This window comes from Notothenia rossii (assembly GCF_949606895.1).
Source record: "Notothenia rossii genome assembly, chromosome: 4".
Taxonomy (NCBI): domain Eukaryota; kingdom Metazoa; phylum Chordata; class Actinopteri; order Perciformes; family Nototheniidae; genus Notothenia; species Notothenia rossii.
The window spans coordinates 60851927-60872001 of NC_136902.1; the positions used below are offsets into that span (position 1 = coordinate 60851927).

Consider the following 20075-nt stretch of genomic DNA (forward strand, 5'->3'; position numbering starts at 1 on the left):
TAGGGGGGCGTGGTCAGCTGCAGCTCACAGAATCAGCCCCTGCAAAAACAGGGCTGGAAAGAGCAAATGGAGCGAAATGTGGCATGGCTAAAATGCAGGATCTCTTTGGTATTTTGAAAAAAAAAACTATATTTATATACTTTATATAGGTATGGCACCACTTTAAATTCATGGATACTGAGACATCTGTGTTGTGTAAATACCTGACAAATGTACAGTATGTGAACATAAAAGAAACCTGAGAAGAATGTTTTTTTGCTGATGTACGAGCAACATGGGAGGGATATTTGAGGACAAGGTGGTGAAGGTGTATTAAGCTCCTTGTGATGGTTGGGCACATTGACAGAGTTTCACTCAGGAATGCTGTTGAAGTAGTAGTTGGCCTTATCAGATGCAGACAGAGCTGCTCTGTTTACTGTGTGTTCCTTCAGGGCTGAAGCTCCGCTAGTTGCAAGAGTTAGTGGAGGTATGCTGTGCTGTCTTTTGATTGATCTAAAAATATGTTTGGTTTCCAAGAGTCGTGTGTATTTCACTCTTAGCAGAAAAAAACTACTCATCTGTCTGTTCATGTGTGTCATAGCTATCCAGACAGGATTAAACCCCTACTGTGGGTAGCTTCTTAAATTTCCATGGAGGCCTCCGACTGTTAGTCTGCTGTCAGCTAATATGCAGTGCCCACCTGAATGCAGGCTAGAGGAGCAGTAGCACTACATACTGATGTCAGGCCACGCAGACATTCAGGTATGATGTTGCCCAGAGCCATAAAATAGGGATGCCATAGTGAGGATACCTTTCCATTCGTTAATGAACCTGTAATAAAATACTCTGGTTGAGCAGGGTGGACCCAAACACAGGAACGTGTAACAGAAAAAGCCTTTTGTTTATGGCTTGGCAGTTAAGGCAACACTGACAGAACTTCCTGAACTACGACAAAGAGGAATCGACTATGAAGAAAAACAGGATTTGTGGATGCAGGTGTACAGGAGAACAGGTGGAACTAACAAGGCCTGATTTACAGATTGCCTCATTAATTTAATAAAGTTCCCTATTCGCATTAGGTCTAAATCTGAAATATTGCCAGATAGGAGCTTTTGCTTTATGCTTTGACCCCAAATCCTCCGACATAGTATTGACTGTGTGATGCAGTGCTGTAGGGAGCAGACATTTGATCTTTATCACATCTATTTCATTTATAGTCGTTAAACAACCATTTTATTTTAGAGTTTTTTTAATGTGACACACATTTCTACTTTTACGTGTGAAATGAAATAAATTGTTTTATTTCTATATTTCGTTTTATGTATCTACTGACAACATGTAACACCATTAACTCAAACATTACGTATAAATATAGAAACAAAATATGGACTGTTGCATAAATTGTTGACTTTTCACACAGTGCCCTCACGTAATGCTGCTGCAACAATAACTAGTTCCAGGCTTTCTGCCCGTTTATTTAACCTGTTGAACCCGGGCGGAAAAACGCATCATCTGCAGGAAACAGCGTCTGAGGGCTTCTTAATATTTAATAAACTATGAATGTTTCATATCCATGTAACGGGAAGAAACTCAGCTAACTGATGATATGAACAATTTTTAGCAAAAAAAACACAAGACTAACGCTGAGCCTCTGAATTAGCCCTGAGCGAAAAAATGCTAATGCCGTTAGCACAGAACTCACTCATAAAACCCTTATTACTTATAGTAAATGCAAATCCAACCCATAGACTAGCATCATGAGAATACACAGAATCGATAGGTATCTGTATCATCACTCCATGATAAGAACTCGCAACATTATAAATAAAAACAGACATCACAACACGTGGCATTAGGTAGTAAATACGGCAATATGTCCTACCTTCGTTGTTGTCTGATCAAAAGTTGTCTTCAATGGCATTAAAACGATAAAAACGCTGCTGAAGGTTAATCCATAGGTTAATCCAATGTGTCGGTCACTTTGAAATGATTTCTGATAATCCATCAGCAATAAACCTAGTTTTAAGTTTTCAGAGCGTAAGATAGGTTTCGCTTTGGGCAAACTGCGTACGCATAGCCCCCACTTTTCAATGGTAACATTGGTCTGTATGTGGAAATCCCTCTTCAATTCTATTGGCTCTAACGGTTCAAAAGAGATGTCAATCATCAAAATCAACCAATGGGTTCCAGAGAAACGGCGAAACCGCCTATTTCCACCCAAATGACCCCAGAGGTGGAGTATTTCTTTCTAAACCTCTCTAAAAAGGTCAAATGTCACTTGTTTTGCATCAATCTTGATACAGGGTACTTATTATATGTTGTACTTTGGATTCCTAAAGCTTTTCGTCTACCTTACCATCATCCAAGGGTGGTTTTCACTATAAGTAAAAAAGATTTTTTGGAAGGACACTATAATTTAATTTTTTTTACTATATTCAATCTGAATTTTCTTAAAAATAAAAAAACATCTATATTGATTCTGACTTTTCTACATCCAACCCACAGGTTTATCATTACTTTGAGAAAAAAGATGATTAATTTTCCCCTTTTAGAAGGGAAGATATGGTAATTTGTTCCGGAAATGTCATTTTCGATCCTGAGACCTGAAAAACAGGCTTGGGGCTTAACAGGTTAATGAAACTAGCACAACAAAATATATACTGAACTAATGTAAAGTGTGGAAGTTAATTATATCGCTTGGCAAAATTCATGATTCTCTTATAAGTTTGCATAAAAGTGGCAAAGGTTACTTTTGACTCTTGTTAATTCAGCATGGCTGTCAGTTTCCAGAAACAATCTAAAGTTTAACTAAGGCTAAAGAACTGATAGCAAAAGTATGAACATAGGGGGTTATTAGAAGAAGAACATAAGAAATATGTGAAAGATTCCTATAAATCAAGTACAGTTTGATAAATGTGCAAAGGAGTTGTATTTAACCCTAATTGAAATTCTTTAACACCAAAACAAACCTTTAGCCTGAGATTTTGAATCAAATCTTGGGAAATTCAACTAAGCTCATCTGTGAACGTAGCACAGAACAAGCAGATATGTTACTCTCTTGGTGTGCGTGTGTGCGTGCGTTCGTTCTCTGCCCTTTCTTCCCTTCCCAGCCTGTTGACCAATGGGAGCCTAAGGGAGTGTGGCAGCTGGTTGGGCTGTGCAGCTCTGTGAGAGCTCATCCTTTTTTCCCCCCGTCTTTGCACACTTGGTTCCAAAACGTTGCTTCATTCAATGCCTCTTAGGAGAATAGTAGGCATTTCCTTATTATCAGTCATAACTAGTTCACATTAATTGAACATACTTTTCTTATTGACAAGTTTGACAGCTTATTGACATCTAACTTGTTAGCAGGATGGATACTCTCTACTTATGGTTTAGCACCAATGGCAACAAAAGATGCCTTCCCATGCATGAATCAACCTAACTGACTGCTTGAAGTGTGTGATATTGTCTTAAGAACAGATTTAGTGGATGTCTGATGCCTTTCCTGAAAGTAAATGCCCCAAGTCATATGCTCCAGTCAAATATCCATGAAATTATGAAATTACTTAACAGTCCATGCTCACTTTCTGTCATTGTTCTTATCTAGATCAGCTGGGGTTTTTTCAGAATGTAATATTTCACTGCAGGCATGGTTGTCTTTATTTTTCCTGTTGGGCAGCCTCTTAAGCTAAGCTGTCCACCTGTTTGGGTGCTTGTCTGAGTCACTCACCGTCAACTGAGCGCACTTCAGACACTCGCTCATGACACACGCAGCTCATTTTTATAAATGTTTCTATGTGTGTCTTTTAAGACCAATCGTGTGTGTGTGTGTGTGTGTGTGTGTGTGTGTGTGTGTGTGTGTGTGTGTGTGTGTGTGTGTGTGTGTGTGTGTGTGTGTGTGTGTGTGTGTGTGTGTGTGTGTGTGTGTGTGTGTGTGTGTGTGTGTGTGTGTGTGTGTGTGGTGTGTGTGGGTGGGTGGGTGGGTGGGTGGGTGGGTGGGTGGATGAGGAGGAAAGAAATGTTGCAGTGTGAAACAATAAAGGGGTCTGATACATAGTGTGTGTGTGATGTATTTTTGTGGACAAGTGATGGAATATGGAGGGCAATGGTAACTCCTGCCCCTTTAAGAATGATTTCTAAGATAAGTCAAAGGTCTACAACCATGTCTGATGGTGAAATTGGTCAATTTGTAGTAAAACAAATTAACATTGGATGCCCTTCACTTAAATGAAAGTATTACTAAAAGTTACATTATCATTCTGCAGGAATAATGAATCTTGGTAGCAGCGTTTAATTTAAAATGAGTTCTTAATAACTCTACTTTGAGGGTGGGAAGAGTGCTTTTTCTTCACGTCTGCAGCCAGAAAACCTATTTTTTCTATAGCTTCTAAGCTGTTGAGTACTATCAGACTCAACCTGATGTGAAACCTGATAAATCCCTCACTGCTCCCTGAATTTCAATATCTCCAAAAGGACGCTTCAAGCTTAGATATTGCTTTCTCGTTTTCCTAAATGGCAACTCGGGGGAAAGAGACTTTAGCGACAAATTGCTAAGTCTGTAATGCAGCAGGAAAAACAGCAGGAATGAGAAAACAGTCACTTTAAAATGTGTATGGCCTCAAGCATAACAGTGCAAGTAATTTGTTAAGTGCTTATAACTTCCTTGCAAAAGTTTCTGAGATGTCCCTCGAAGCAGGCGCTTAATTAGCATATTAATTTTTTAGAATGGCTTTGAGGATAATTTTCTCAATTTCCTTTAAAAAAAAAAAAAAAGATCTTCTCAAACTCCTTCCATTAATGTTAATATCGTTTTTTGTCCTAATTGCTATAAGCAGGGCCTGGGTGAGCTTGGTTTCTCTGAGCTGGAAGCTGACGACAAGGTGTATTGTCCGATAGAATCTCTAAACCCCGTTCAATCAGCTGTTGAGTAGAGGAGGTGGTGCATAAAGCCCAGCACATCATTTATAACTCAGTGTGTCACACGTCTGAGTTTCAATATCAAAGAGAAGCCATGTTGTATTATGACAAGAGGGCCTCACTGTAGAATCTGATGGGGTTTTCGGAACACCAAACTAAATGCAATGTAAGTGCAGCCTTTACATGTTCATAATTTAACGGTAATGTGTATTTTCTAAGTGTACTAATTATTATTGTTGTAATGTTTCATGCATGCAATATTTCGTCTTTTATTTTGAAGTCCAAGCTCACGTCTCGTTATGCTGTTCTCGCGTGAGTTAGAGCGCGAGAACATGAGAAGCACCCGCAGAGTAAGATGCACGGATACTTACAGCTCCGTTAGTTTTGTATTCTTTCTTAAACATATAAGTTGCGAAGAGAACTGAAGAATACTTCCCTCTGTTTACAAAGCATGCAGCCCAACGAGGTATGTTGTTGTGTTTGTATTACTTTTATTTTTATTACCTTGCTAGTTATCTCACATGCTGTGCATGCTATTGTGTGTCTAACACGAAACTGTGTTTGTCATTTATACTGTTTGTTTGTGTAGTTTTCATGTGGATTCGGAGGAATAAACCCGTTATGAGAAAGCTACATGTGTCTGCCTGTGCTTCGAGGGAATTATAGGGAAAACTCGACTGTCCATCGACGCGAGTGTGTCTTAATTGACGAAGCGGCAACTTCAGAGGATCACGGACTGAGCACGAGGCTGTCTTCAAATGGCCGCCGGAGGAGGAGAAACTACGCATGCACACGCAGAAGTGGACGACGCTTGCAGTTTTTAAAAGAGCAACGCTTCAAGACAGAGCCATAAAGAAATTGGACACTAAGAAATCAAGAGTGATCTGAGTAGAGGGCTTCTGTAAAGGTTTGCTAAACTGTTATTACTGTGAGTGCCAACTATAGTAGTGTGTGTGGTTAGCGTTTTGACATATTTGCTCATGTCATTTTATTAAGGCTTGTTAATTAAGGCTTAAAGTTAAAGGGAATGTAAGTGTTTGTATTTCCAATTTCTAATTCAAAGTGTGTTTTTGGGAATAATAAGTGAAAGTTATTTCATTGAAGTTCTGAAGTCTTATTTTTGAGTATATTTTTGAAAGGTGTAAAGTTCAATTAAGCTGTTTTTTGCACATTTTCTATTTTAAGTGCATTTCTACCTCTATTGAAGTCTTATAGGGTACATTTAAGTCACACTTACATTTGAGTAAGTGTTGAAAGTTCATTAAAATGTTTATCTGCATTTTGCTGTTTATAAAAGTGAGTCACTTTAAAGTAGTGATTACTAAAGTCTAATTCTAGTGAGCCTACAATTCAGGTTAGGGAAAGTGCAGAGTCCCAAGACGAAGCTGTGGATAAAACTGAAGCACAGCAGCTAAGAAGAGGTCAAAGAACTAAAACTCCTACAGAAAAGGGTAGAGAAATGCAAGAAGAACAAATTAAAACGCTCCTACAAAAGTTCAACTACAATTAGGAGAAATGGAGAACACAAGTGAAAACAGCTAAGCGGCCATTATCTCAAACAACAGAGTCTTTATCTGAAGATTTGCTTAATGAGATAATTCATGATGTCACAAGTTTGTCAGAAGATGTCCGACATGTTTATGAGGATCTGCGTACAATCTCAACTCCAGACCAGGACACGCGTCGAAGAGTGGATCTGTGTGCAGAGATTTCTAAGTTTGTCATCATCAGAGCCTCAAGTCTCCTGGATGGAAAGGTTCCAGAAGGAGAAAATAAAGATTGGCCTGAAGCAGGTTCTCTCTTTAACTAAAGCACCTACACTTCTTCTTCGAAAAGCAACTCCAAGCAATCGAACCAGTCTTCTGTGAAACGACAAGAAGCTGCGGCTGAGGCTGCTGCAAGCCAAGCTGTTCTGAAAGTGTTACAAGAACAAGAAAGAGAACATTTGGAGATTCAGCGCCTGGAGGCAGAAGCTAAAAGAAAGATAGCTGATCAAGAGACTGCAGCCATGAGGCGTTGTTTAGAAAGAGGAGCAGAAGAGTTAAGACTTCGTTCAGAAATAGAGGAAGAGGACGCTAAAATTAAAGCTCGTCTAGAAGAAGAGCATGTAGCTCTACAACATACTCTGGATGACAAACGGAGAAAAATACAGCATTTGGAAGCAGTAAAAGGTTTCAATGCAGCACGAGCAAGAATGCAAGTGTATGACCAAGAAGAGTCCATTAAAGAAGAATGGTAAGACGTGCTAGAGAGGGATCTGGTAAGTAACCCAGTGCCTGCTCCCACAAGTCCTCAACGACAGGTTGTCACTACTTCCTCAAGTGAAAGTACAGCAGAGCTTGTTAAGGTGCTAGCTGGTGCCTTAACTGCCAACAGAATTACAGTTCCTGAACCTTCAGTATTCAGTGGGGATGCATTGAAATACAATGACTGGAAACTTTCATTTGAAATACTGATTGATCAGAAGAACATCCAAGACAAAGAAAATATATACTACTTAAGGAGATATGTTAGTGGACAAGCTAAGAAAGCACTTGATGGCTATTTCCTGCTCGGAACCAAATCTGCCTATGTTGCAGCATGGGAGAATTTGGAGGAGAGATATGGGAATCCATTTACAATTGCAAAAGCCTATAGAGACAAGCTTCAATCGTGGCCCAAGATAGGAGCTAAGGACAGCTTTGAGCTCTGAGATTTTGCAGACTTTCTCCGTAGTTGCGAGGCTGCCATGGTCCACATCAAGGCATTAGAAATCTTGAATGACTGTAATGAAAACAGGCAAATACTTTCAAAGTTACCAGATTGGCTAACTGCAAGCTGGAATCGGAAGGTTACTGAAGTCCAAGAAGACAGTAAACAATTTCCCTCCTTCAGCCAATTTGTAAAGTATTTGACAAGAGAAGCAAAGATTGCCTGTAACCCTGTCACATCATTGCAATCACTGAAGCAAGGTGAAGCTGAAAACACTAAATCTCAAAGACAACAAAGCTTTGCAGCAAAGACACTGACCACAAGTTCAGATGAAAACACTGTCTTAACATGTATTCTCTGTAAGAAGAATTGGCATTCCTTGCAAAATTGCAGGAAGTTCATGGAGCAAGCTGTTCCTGACAGAATCAAGTACATTCAAGCTCAGAAGCTATGCTTTGAATGTCTCGAGACTGGCCATCAGTCAAGGAGCTGCCACAGTAGCAGTGTATGTGAAGTGTGCAAGAAGCAACATCCTACCTGTCTGCATGAAGAGCGTACAAATCAAGAAAGATACAAAGAAAGACCTCAACCAACACAACAAGAAGAAAGAACCACAGCGGCTATTTCAAACAGAGTAATACTTGGTGAAGGTAATACACAAACAGCTGCTATAATTCCAGTCTGGCTTTCATCCACATGTCAACCAGCAGAAGAAATCCTTGTATACGCTCTGTTGGATTTTCAAAGTGACACAACATTTGTGCTAAGTGAAGTAGCTGAGGCTTTGGAAGCAAGTAAACAACAAGTCAAGCTCAAGCTATCTACTATGACCTCAAGAACCACAGTTATAAACGCTCAAAGAGTGAACAACCTACAAGTCAGAGGCTTTTACTCCGGTAAAAAGATTCCCTGACCACCAGTCTATACACGTGACTTCATTCCAGCCAACAGAACTCACATACCAACAGATGAAACTGCAAAAGCTTGGTCTCATCTAAGCACCTCCAAGGAGAGATTGCACCTCTGCAAGACTGTGAAGTGGGTCTGCTCATAGGGTACAACTGCTCACAAGCTTTACTTCCAAGAGAAGTTGTGTCTGGCAAAGAAAATCAACCTTACGCACAACGTACAGACCTTGGATGGAGTATTGTTGGAAACTTGAATCCCTGTCTAGATTACGGAGACGCCATTGGCGTCAGCCATCGCATAATAGTAAGACAAGTGACACCAGGTGTAGAACCTTCTCTCAGTCTCAAAACTGAAGTACACTATGTGAGCCGAAACAAAGTTAAAGACATTACTCCCTCAGAAATCATAAAAATCCTCGAATCAGACTTCTCAGAAAGAGTTGGAGAAGAGGATTCTGTGTCCCAAGAAGATCTCAAGTTCCTGTTGAAGTTGAGAGAAAGCATCACACACAAAGAGAATGGTCACTACGGAATGCCATTACCATTCAAAGGCGAAAGACCAAAATTACCTAACAACAAGACGTGCGCAGTACACCGCCTAAATTGTCTTGAAAGAAGACTAAAAAAGGATCAGAAGTACTACAAGGACTACATCACCTTCATGGATGACATAATTTCACGTGGTGATGCAAAGAAGATCCCTGAGGAAGAAATCAACAACAATCCAGCCTGGTACATTCCTCACCATGGAGTTTATCATCCACAGAAACCAGGAAAAATAAGAGTAGTATTCGACTGTTCTGCCAAGTACCAGGAAACATCCCTCAACGACCATCTGCTCACTGGTCCTGATCTGACAAACACGTTGGTGGGTGTACTGTGTCGCTTTCGTAAAGGTTCCATTGCAGTCATGTGTGACGTCGAAAGAATGTTCCACCAGTTTCACGTGAAAGGGGAAGATCAAGATTATCTAAGATTCCTGTGGTGGGAGAGCGGAAACTTAGAAACCAAACCATCCATCTACAGAATGAAGGACCACTTGTTTGGAGCGGCATCGTCTCCTGGCTGTGCCAACTTTGGCTTAAAACATCTGGCAGCACAAGGGCAAGGTCAGTTCAGTGAAGACGCCGTGCGCTTCATTCAAGGAAACTTCTACGTCGACGATAGGTTGGTAAGCGTTGAAACTGAGAAAGAAGCCATTCAACTTGTCAAAGAATCCAGAGAACTTTGCTGCACTGGGAAGTTAAGACTCCACAAGTTTGTTTCTAACAATGAGAATGTGACCAAGGCACTCATTTTGTTGGTGCAAGAAGAGAGTTTTCAGAACTCATGAAAGGAATGGATCAAGAAAGATTGAACGATCTAGGATGTGAGTTTCTTATGAACCCTCCAGCTGCAAGTCACATGGGTGGTGTCTGGGAAAGGCAAATAAGAACTATAAGAAGTGTTCTTACAGCTATTCTGGATAAATCAGCACAAAGGCTCGACAGCACCTCCCTAAGCACTTTACTGTATGAAGTCATGGCTATCATTAACAGCAGACCACTCACAGCAGAACATTTGAATGATCCATCCGGACCCGAACCTTTAACTCCAAACCACATACTCACAATGAAGTCCACAATCATTCTTCCTCCACCTGGTCAATTTGTAAAAGAAGATCTTTACCTTAAGAAGAGGTGGCGCAGAGTGCAGTATCTGCCTAACGAGTTTTGGACAAGATGGAAGAAAGAATATCTTTTGAACTTACAGCCAAGACAAAAGTGGCATAAAGACAGAAGGAACGTGAAGGTCAACAACATCGTCCTTCTACAGGATGATCTGACACCTCGTAATGAATGGAAGATGGCCAAAATCACAGAAGTCTTTCCATGGTCAGATAGTAGGGTCAGAAAACTTAAATTACTGGTTAGCCAAACCACATTAGACAAAAAGGGGAAACCCACAATTAGGACTGTGTTCCTTGAAAGACCTTTACACAAGGTTGTTACTCTGCTTGAGGCAGAATAAGGTGTTTAATGTGTTGCCTGAGATTCCATGTTAAGTGGTTATCTACAGGTAATGTCTATTTCAAAGGGTAATGCGTGTACTTTGTACAAACAATCTGTGTGAAATCTCACGAGTAATGTCTGATTTGGTGGGAGTGTAAGTGCAGCCTTTACATGTTCATAATTTAACTGTAATGTTTATTTTCTAAGTGTACTAATTATTATTGTTGTAATGTTTCATGCGTGCAATATTTCGTCTTTTATTTTGAAGTCCAAGCTCACGTCTCGTTATGCTGTTCTCGCGTGAGTTAGTGCGCGAGAACATGAGAAGCACCCGCAGAGTAAGATGCACGGATACTTACAGCTCCGTTAGTTTTGTATTTTTTCTTAAACATATAAGTTGTGAAGAGAACTGAAGAATACTTCCCTCTGTTTACAGAGCATGCAGCCCAACGAGGTATGTTGTTGTGTTTGTATTATTTTTATGTTTATTACCTTGCTAGTTATCTCACATGCTGTGCATGCTATTGTGTGTCTAACACGAAACTGTGTTTGTCATTTATACTGTTTGTTTGTGTAGTTTTCATGTGGATTCGGAGGAATAAACCCGAAAGAGGAAAGCCACTTGTGTCTGCCTGTGCTTCGAGGGAATTATATGCAATATTAAACATTAAAAAGGCGGAACAGTAAATGCCCTTTTAAAATCTGTTTTCATATCGATGTAATAACCATTGATTACACGTTTCTTTTATTAATGTCATCAATTGTGTAGCACATACATGGTTATCCTACAGCACCAGAACAGTGGTCCTTATGCACAGCGTTGGCTATAAACTGCTCCCTGAGTGTTAATACCCGGCAATTAGTTAGCATTTAAGTGTTTTTGTTTAGATTCCTGAAATTAGGTCTGAGGTCAGGTCTGTGATTTAATCTATGGATTTAATACATGCTTAAGTTATTTTCAATATTTTTTATACGCCTTAAAAATTTCAGTAAATTGAGTAAACGTGACTCATTGAGTCTACTAAACACGCCAAACATGAGTCCGTGTTTAGCTTAGCGGTATTGACGTGAAGTCATGTGACTGTCGCGTTGTTTGTTTTTAGCATAGCGTTAGCTTTTTTACTTGCGCTGATTGCATTAATGCTTCAAACATGCTAAAGTGGTCTTAATATGTGGAGATTATTCTGTTGAGCCAAACGTGTAAGTATCATACATGTTTTTTTTTTTGCCACAGCTTATTTTCTTTAATTTTCCAAAAAAGAAAGTACAATCCCATTGCTTTTTGTGGAGAGAGCTCTTGGAATGCTAACTACTGTATTTGTAGCGTCTTTACCACCAATGACATACACCTGTCAAATGTCATTGAGTGGTGGATCGGTTGAGATTTTAGGACTTAAGTATACTGAGCCATAGGGAAAGCTGTCAGCGCTGTTGAACAGGATCTTTGAATCTGCTTCCACTCAGCAAACTTTTTAACAACTTTTTAATGCACAGTAATTTGTCAGAAACGGGGTGGATGAATATGTTTGCCCTTTCTCTCTATCATTGGCTTTCCGCCATTGGACTCATTTGGGTTGTCTCTAAAATGCTATTAACTCTGCTGTCAATCACACATTTACATATAAATGTTTCTTGTGGATGAGGATGATGGACATCTTTAAGCATTTGCAGTATTTATAATTTGGATGTGTATCTCTCTGCTTGACAGGAACATCTACAATAATAATCAATGAGCTCAGAAACACTGTTGGAGAGATTCAGGCCTGCCCTCTGCGAGAGTTTAGCTTGTTTTGCTGCTGGATGAAGCACAAATTGATAAGCAACCTTGTAATGGGGAGACTCATCTAATGAACAATCTTAATTAGATCTCCCACACTGCCTGCATCAAGAAGGATGTGAAAAAGAGTTTCCAATCCTTTTGCTTATTACAAACCCTGTCCCTCCCCAGGCTGCTGCTCAGCCCAGTCACACCTCCTGTCTCTGTCAGCTGGACACAACTCTTCTAAGAAATGTTCTAAAAAAGATACAGTGTATGTTTCCTTAAAACGGAGAGAGTATGGGCTTCTATGTTAAATGGTCTGCTGTCTTTTGGGTTGTTTGTAGCCTTCATTTTGTTGGGTTAGCTAGTTTTATGCTGGCTTGATTTTCCAAAGGTATCTCCTTTACCTTCAGTCAGCACAAAGCCCAGTTGGATGTTATGTTTCTTGATGCTACAGAGTTAATCTGTGGACAGAATCTCTCAATGTCTTGGAGACATGGACCAAAGGGGACATATCTTAGAACTTTATGTTTGGTAAGACCAAAAATATGAGTAGCCACGACATATCTTTTTCCTCCAAATGATTATGAGAAGCATGGTTTCTCTAAGTTCAGACTAATCAAATGCTTGCAGTTTGCAGAGACTAATGAAAGACCTATGGCCTGACTTGAAACAAAAAAAACAGGATCATCAGAGGTTCTGGGCCCATAGGTCGTGCTCATGGCCCCAATGAATTCACGTAAATGACACAGAAGTTATGTTACCACCTCTTGGCCACTACAAAAATGTGCTTGAACTACCGTGAAACTTTGGCTGGTAGTGGATAGCCTGGTTTCATAAAGGAAGATGAAGGACAATATTCTTCCATGTAACTCCTTTCCTTTCTTTACCATTACATTTACTTCACATAACGTGTCATTTTAGCTGCTACATTTATCCAAAGCGACTTAAATACACTTTAATACCATAGACATGCCTACGGGAACAATTTGTGTCAAAGACACTTTGGCATGTTGACTGCAGGAGAAATGCATTGAAGCACTGAGCCTCTGATTGGCAGACTTTCAGTTACCTTCTAAACCACGTCATCCTGATCTGTGCATTTCAGACGAAAGATCCAGGTGGTTTTACACCCTGGCGTCAAACCTTTTGGCTTCCTGCCCGGCTCTCTAGGTAATCTATGCATGAACAGGGACCTGCCTACACACTATTGGAGCTGTAATCATGTTATGATTAGTCATTATTTCAGCCAACCTATGCCCTTGATTTTGGGTCTGTCAGAATTCCTCATACGTATAAACCAGCTTGGCAATAAACCTGTTTCTGATTCTGATTCATGTTCCACATCGTAACCCGTAAGATAACTTCATGATGCTTAATTTGCTGGTGTCTTACTTACAGGATCTTGCAGATAAACAATGATTTGCAAACAAAAAACAATCAAAGTGTCTCCTGGGTGAATCCCAAAAAGTAGTCCAGAAGACGCTTCAATGCCGCCTGTGAGAAATAGAAAAAAAATCAAACCTTTTCTCTAGAGACCTTCCCTGCTTGTGTTAATGGAAATGTCAGTTAACATTTCATCCCCTGAGGTTGTATTCTCTTCATTCATTAGTATTCCTTCTTCCTCATCGGCTCTCCACGCTGTGTGGCGGCCTTTATGTGCTTTGACTCAGCCCTATGCCATATATGTGCCACATCTCTGGAGACCTGTGCATTATCAATGGGGGACATATAACCATAAGGGGGTCTGCAGGTGGCCGTGCTCACCCCGCCTTTCCGCTCAATGACAAACCGCCTTTTCTTCTGCTGACTGATGCTCTGTGTAAATGGCCCACCGGTTCCCTTCCCATTGTCACCCGCCTTTTATCAGCACCTCACAGCCAGCGTTTGAGGTGTGTGTGTTTGTGGGTGGATGTGAGGGTGGGGGAGCGTCTTTCATCGACAGCCATGACAGCTGACATTCGCAGAGAAGCATGGGAAGGCGTTAGCACTGGAAACAGTAGGATGGAGAGGGTGGGATGGTGGAGTTCGCCAATAATGGAAGTTGACGGAGGCCAAAACAGCAGCAGGAGTAGTAGCACCTCCCTATCCTCCTCCCCTGTCCTCTTTCACCTAATCTTCTCTACAGAGCTCCTCATCTCAGTAGAAAAAAACTACCTTCCCTCCATCACTGCCTCATGCTATGTGCTATTCCCATTCCTCCACCTGCCTCCCAGGGAACACCTTTTATATTCATAGACCGCAGTGGGAACCTGACTCAAGATTGCAAAACAATGCACTGAAGCCTGATTGTGCCAGCAGTTTGTCAGTGTCTTGGCAAGTAGCAAAGTCAATGCTTGTTTATGCATTCTTTGAACCAAAACATTTATTTGAGGTTGGTTCTGTTGTGGTACATCTTCTGGTGACATATTTTCTTTTAGGTACTATAAACCTTTACAAATCTTCACTTATAACTAATCCCTTCAACTTGTGGTATGCCTCTTCTGGTTGCTCCATCTGCAAAGTCACCAACATACAATTTTAAATCAACTCAAAATTACAACATTTCCAAATGACACCAAATCATGTTGATGATGGACACACACACTATGCAACTTTAAAATAGTTATCTAGTTGTAATTTGTAATTTCTAATCGTCAAACCATCTGGGATGGTTACTTGGTGGAATTTAAGCCATATAGTACAAACTTACTTTCGGTGGGACAGATGATATACTTTGTTTCTTGTCATGTGTTAGTGTATTAACATAATCCAGACTCGCAGCAGGTTAGGGTAAGAGAGAGAGATGCTTTTTTGTGTATCCTAGCACAGTAAACATGCTCAATGACAGTCCTTGTTCTGGTAATACTGTCATTGTTGTAAAACATCTTCCCATACATTGGTCCCACGCTGACTGTGAGACAATAGTCATCCTGATGCAATATGGAGGACTTTAATTCATTCATCTCAGCTTACTCACACACTGCTAACTCTCCAGTTGGGTATTTATTGTAGCTGCAGCCATAATAATGGCAGTGGCCATCCTCATTATGAAGATGAATGGTGTCTGGCTCTAGTGCTGTTATTATCCTCCAAATGAGCTAATAGCGTTTCCCAGCAGTGAAATATGACTCCCCTGATGCAGAAGCCGAGCGTAAGATTGAAATAGAACAGTTGTGTGTTCTTTACTTCCTACTGTTCTGAGTAAACAGCTCTCAGCAATGCCAGGGTTTACTCAGCTGTGACATTTTATCCAATCGGTATCAGGCTTTAACTACTTCTGCTGCTTTTACGGTCTTAAAATAGGGCTGTTTGTTAATAGTTTTTGAGCAACAGGAAAAGAGCTTTATAAATACCATGTATTATTATAATTAGTAGGGATGCTCCGATCGCCAATTTTGGGGCCGATCAGCGGAATCAGTATCGGCCGATACAGATCGCCGATCCGATCGAGGGGGCGGGGCCTATGGGGATCTAAAGTGATGTTTAAAACTCAGTTAATGTGGCTCATTCACTGGCGCTTCCACAAACAACAACCAACATAATTATTACATTCAAATTAAGTACATTATTCAAGTTTTACATTAACTTTGGATAATAACACGGGAGAAATTAGCGGAAGCACTCTCTTTTCCTCTCTCTCTCTCCTGAAAGCCCATCAGTATCTCATGCAGCTCACTGATCCAGTAATGAGTGACCAAACAGTGAAGATTAAATATATTTATAAATAGTTTAGCTTGTTCCAGAGGTAGATAAAATAGCTAAGTGTGTTAGGTCTAACTCTTAGTGTGTGTTTTGCTCCGCTCACCGGTCCGTCACAGCGGGCGGAGCTGCAGGATTTCTGCTTCACACACGTTGCATACTGTTTTGCCGCGCACAGAGAAAAGTGTCATTTATTTTACGTCATGTGATCGGCTCTCCCGATCGGCCTTTATAGAGAGTACCGATCGATCAGCATAGAGTGAATATCGGCCGTTATCGATCGGCGGCCGATCGATCGGAGCATCCCTAATAATTAGCATTATTATTGGGGCGGAAATTGGCATCTACCAATCAGAGGTGGTCAGTGGTTCCATCCCCATCCCCTGCAGTCAACTCGTTGAAGTGTCCTTGCTTTATCTCAAATTGCTCCTGTTGGCATATCTACAGTTTTGAGTGGAATGTAAGTCACTTTGGATCATAATGTCAGCTATAATCAGCCTCATGCTCCTCAGCATCGTGGTTGCCGGTTATTGGGGGAGTTTCTTGCTGCTTTCAGAGTTTCTGTTCTCTATTCGTTTGTCCTTTACTAAAATTATATAATTCACATTTGGATTGTCTTTTCAGACCCATAAAGAGCTGTAGTCTAAGCTTTGTGCTTACATATGTCATTCATTCTTTTACACACAGCTTCACCTTGAATGGATATTACCATGTCATCTTTTCATGTACGTGTATCATTCAATTGGTGGATGAGCAATAGATTTTAATAAAGATGCCAATTTATTACTGGTCATACTTTTTTTATTAGCATCAACACATGTTATCCTAAATCTTTTGACAATAGGAGACGCTTCGTGAATGTTTTTGTATTAGATTTTTTCTTAAAACAAACGGTACATAGAAATAATTGTTATTAAGAATTGTTCATTTCTTATGTGACATGTTGCTAACCTGCTTTACTTCTCTGTGTCTCCCTTCCTTCAGATGGTCACGAGAACAAAGAAAATATTTGTTGGAGGATTATCAGCCAACACAGTAATTGAAGACGTGAAGCAATATTTTGAACAGTTTGGCAAGGTAAGATCATTTGGAGTGTTTTCTCCTCTGGGCTGCTGTGTTTGTGTGAGAGTCTGGTTGCCTGGTGATGATATGGCAACACTGTGTACTTAGCCAGGAGAATGCACCTGCAGTCTGATGAGATGTATAGAGTCAGACTAGAGGAAGAAGCATATCAGTTTTATCTCTGCTTATAATCAGTTCAGCCTGGCATGGTGAACGTAAACCAGCCTAGATTCATAACAAAGAATCTGTATTCAGTCCAGTGTAACACAGGCAGTTTGGCAAGAAGATCAGTTTGTTGTTCTGGCCTGATATAAGTTTACTGAGGATAACTACCAACTGTGTGTGTGCTTATGATAACTGGTTACTGTATGTGTTCGTTTGAGTGAAGATAAAATATACTGACTTATCAGGTTAGCATCAGCCACATACGTCAACATAAAGGTGTGTGTGTGTGGTCCCGAGGTCACCATGGTCGACCTCTCAGTTAATCTTCTTCTGTTCTCAGATCTACCCAGGTTATCCATCTACATGACATAGCTTTATAACGTGTGTGTGTGTGTGTGTGTGTGTGTGTGTGTGTGTGTGTGTGTGTGTGTGTGTGTGTGTGTGTGTGTGTGTGTGTGTGTGTGTGTGTGTGTGTGTGTGTGTGTGTGTGTGTGTGTGTGTGTGTGTGTGTGTGTGTGTGTGTGTGTGTGTGTGTGTGTGTGTGTGGGTGGTGAGGAGGAAAGAAATGTTGAAGTAAAGTTAAACAATAAAGGGGTCTGATACATAGTAAGGAGGAAGGCAGTGGTGGTTTTTGCTATTTTTTGTGCTGATTGAACATCTACGTACATTTTATTTACATACCTCCTCTACTTATGTGTGTATTGCTCTTTCTTTGGGACCCCTTTGAAGAGCAAGTAGGTGTTAAATGTTCCGTTTCTATTAGACCTTAATGAGTTTATTTCCTGTGAGTTTTATCATTGGATTGTAAATGTATTTGTTTATACACAAAACACCTTGCCTTTCCGTCCTGGGATAGGGATCCCTCTGTTGCTCTCCTTTATGTTGCTGAGAAAATATTTCCGCAATAATTGTTGGCTTCGTTTTGGAGTTCTTACTTGTATGCTCTAAGGGTCTAAGGACAGAGGGTGTCATATGCTGTACATACTTGATTATAGAAAACGTTTGTGAGGGTTTCTTTTAACAGACATAAGTAATGAAAATATATACTGTTATGTGAATTATGTAGTGATCTATTATCTCATGCTTTCAATGAGAACACCTGCTTCTTAGTGGTGAAATTGACCTGAGTAATGCAGCTGTAGTTCTTTAAATACTATTTATTTTAATTAACAGGTAAAATTACTGTGGAATCCCTTATATATTGAGTGTGTGTGTGTGTTCCTCAGAAGAACCATGGTGAGTGTGTAAGCGATGGCGCAGAAATTACCTTGGAGATCAAACGAGACCCTGTTTTTCCCTCATGGGCCAAACGCTGAGTAACCTTAATTGAGATGGCAGCTGCTTAGGCCTTTTAATTATGTATTTATTTATTTTGCTAATGTATTCATAGATACTGAGCGAATCAGTTCCGGGTCAATCTAGCGCCAGGCACGGTGGCTGAGCATTAAAGGAGCTCAGTCAGTTCTCTCTTATTGCTTACCAAATGAAGGTTTTAGAATAGCAATGACTCAAAGTGGTTTTAATATGTGGAGATTATCCTGCTGAACAAAACAGGACATAGCGAATCATAAATGTGTGTTTGCCATCCATCCCATTTTCCCATTTCGATTGCAATAATGCATCATAAAATCGAAGAATAATAATAATACATTTGATTTGTAAAGCAGCTTTCATTGCTAACAGCAATCCCAAGGTGCTACAGGAGGCATAATAAAAACAAACAAAAGTTTAATCAAAAGCTTTTTTAAAAATAAAGGTTTTTAGGCCTCTCTTGAAGGTGTCAGTGGTCTGTGGAGTCCTCAGGTGGTCTGGGAGGGAATTCCGCAGGTGAGGAGCAGCTGCACAGAAAGCCCAATCCCCCATTGTGTGGAGTTTGGTCCTCGGGGGGCGAAGCCCATGGTTGGTTGTGGAGCGGAGGTTACGTGTGGAGGTTTGTGATGTGAGAAGTTCCTTCAAGTAGAAGGAGCGTTCCCGTGGATGCATTGATCGGTCAGTAGTGCAATCTTGTATTCGATCCTGAATGAGACAGGAGGCCAGTGGAGGGAATGAAAAACGGGTGTGATGTGGTTTTATTTTCTCACCCTCATCAGGATCCTAGCTTCACTGTTCTGTACGTATTGGAGCTTCTGAATGCTCCCGCTAGTAGTCCCGATGAGGAGAGCGTTGCAGTAATCGAGCCTTGAGGAGACAAAGGCATGGACCAGTTGTTCAGCATCTGACAGGGAGAGTGTGGAACGAAGTTTTGCAATGTTCCTGAGGTGGTAGAAGGAGGTTTTGCATAGGTGTTTGATGTGGGTGTCAAAGGTCAGATGTCTGTCAAATCTTACAACCAGGTTAGTAACTGGTGTGGAGAAGGGTATGTTTTGGCCAGAAAAGGTGATGTGGGTTATGGGGGATGACTGGACCTGGTTTGGTATGCCAACTAAAATAGCTTCTCTTTTGGAGCTATTAAGCTGCAAGACGTGTTGCTGCATCCAAGCTTTTATCTCCTCAATGCAGGTGTTAAGGGATATTGATGGGAACGGTGATGATGATGGTGACAGTGAGGAAGCATGTGGGATAGGGTATGTCTTTATATATAGCTGCGGGTCATCAGCGTAGCAATGGAATGATATTCCATGCTGGCTGATGACATGGCCATGGGGCAGAGTGTACAGAGTGAACAGAGTGGGCTCGAGGACCGACCCTTGAGGGACACCACAGGTGACAGGGTGTGTCTGGGACCTCGCACCTCCCAAGGAGACGTACTCTGTTCTTCCAGACAGGTAGGACTGGAACCAGCTCAGGGCGGAGTCAGAGAGTCTGATGGTGTGTTTGAGGCGCTGAAGGAGGATGTGTCGAATGCTGCAGTCAGATCCAGGAGGATGAGGAGAGATGGGGATCCAGTGTCAAATCAAATCAATTTTTATTTATATAGCACTAGGGGTGTAACGGTTCACA

At 40.8% G+C, this 20075-nt stretch overlaps 1 protein-coding gene across 6 annotated transcripts in view; it reads left to right on the forward strand.

Annotated features, from left to right (window-relative positions):
• Positions 1-20075, forward strand: part of LOC307035812 (RNA-binding protein Musashi homolog 2-like) — a 232643-nt gene that overhangs the window by 51981 nt on the left and 160587 nt on the right. For 5 of the 6 annotated variants that reach the window (XM_079675523.1, XM_079675525.1, XM_079675522.1 and 2 more), the window contains exon 6: positions 16893-16985. The exons of the other annotated variant lie outside the window; for it this stretch is intronic. In XM_079675523.1, the coding sequence (XP_079531649.1) occupies positions 16893-16985 (93 nt within the window). The remainder of the gene's footprint in view (positions 1-16892; positions 16986-20075) is intronic. 6 annotated transcript variants of the gene reach the window in all.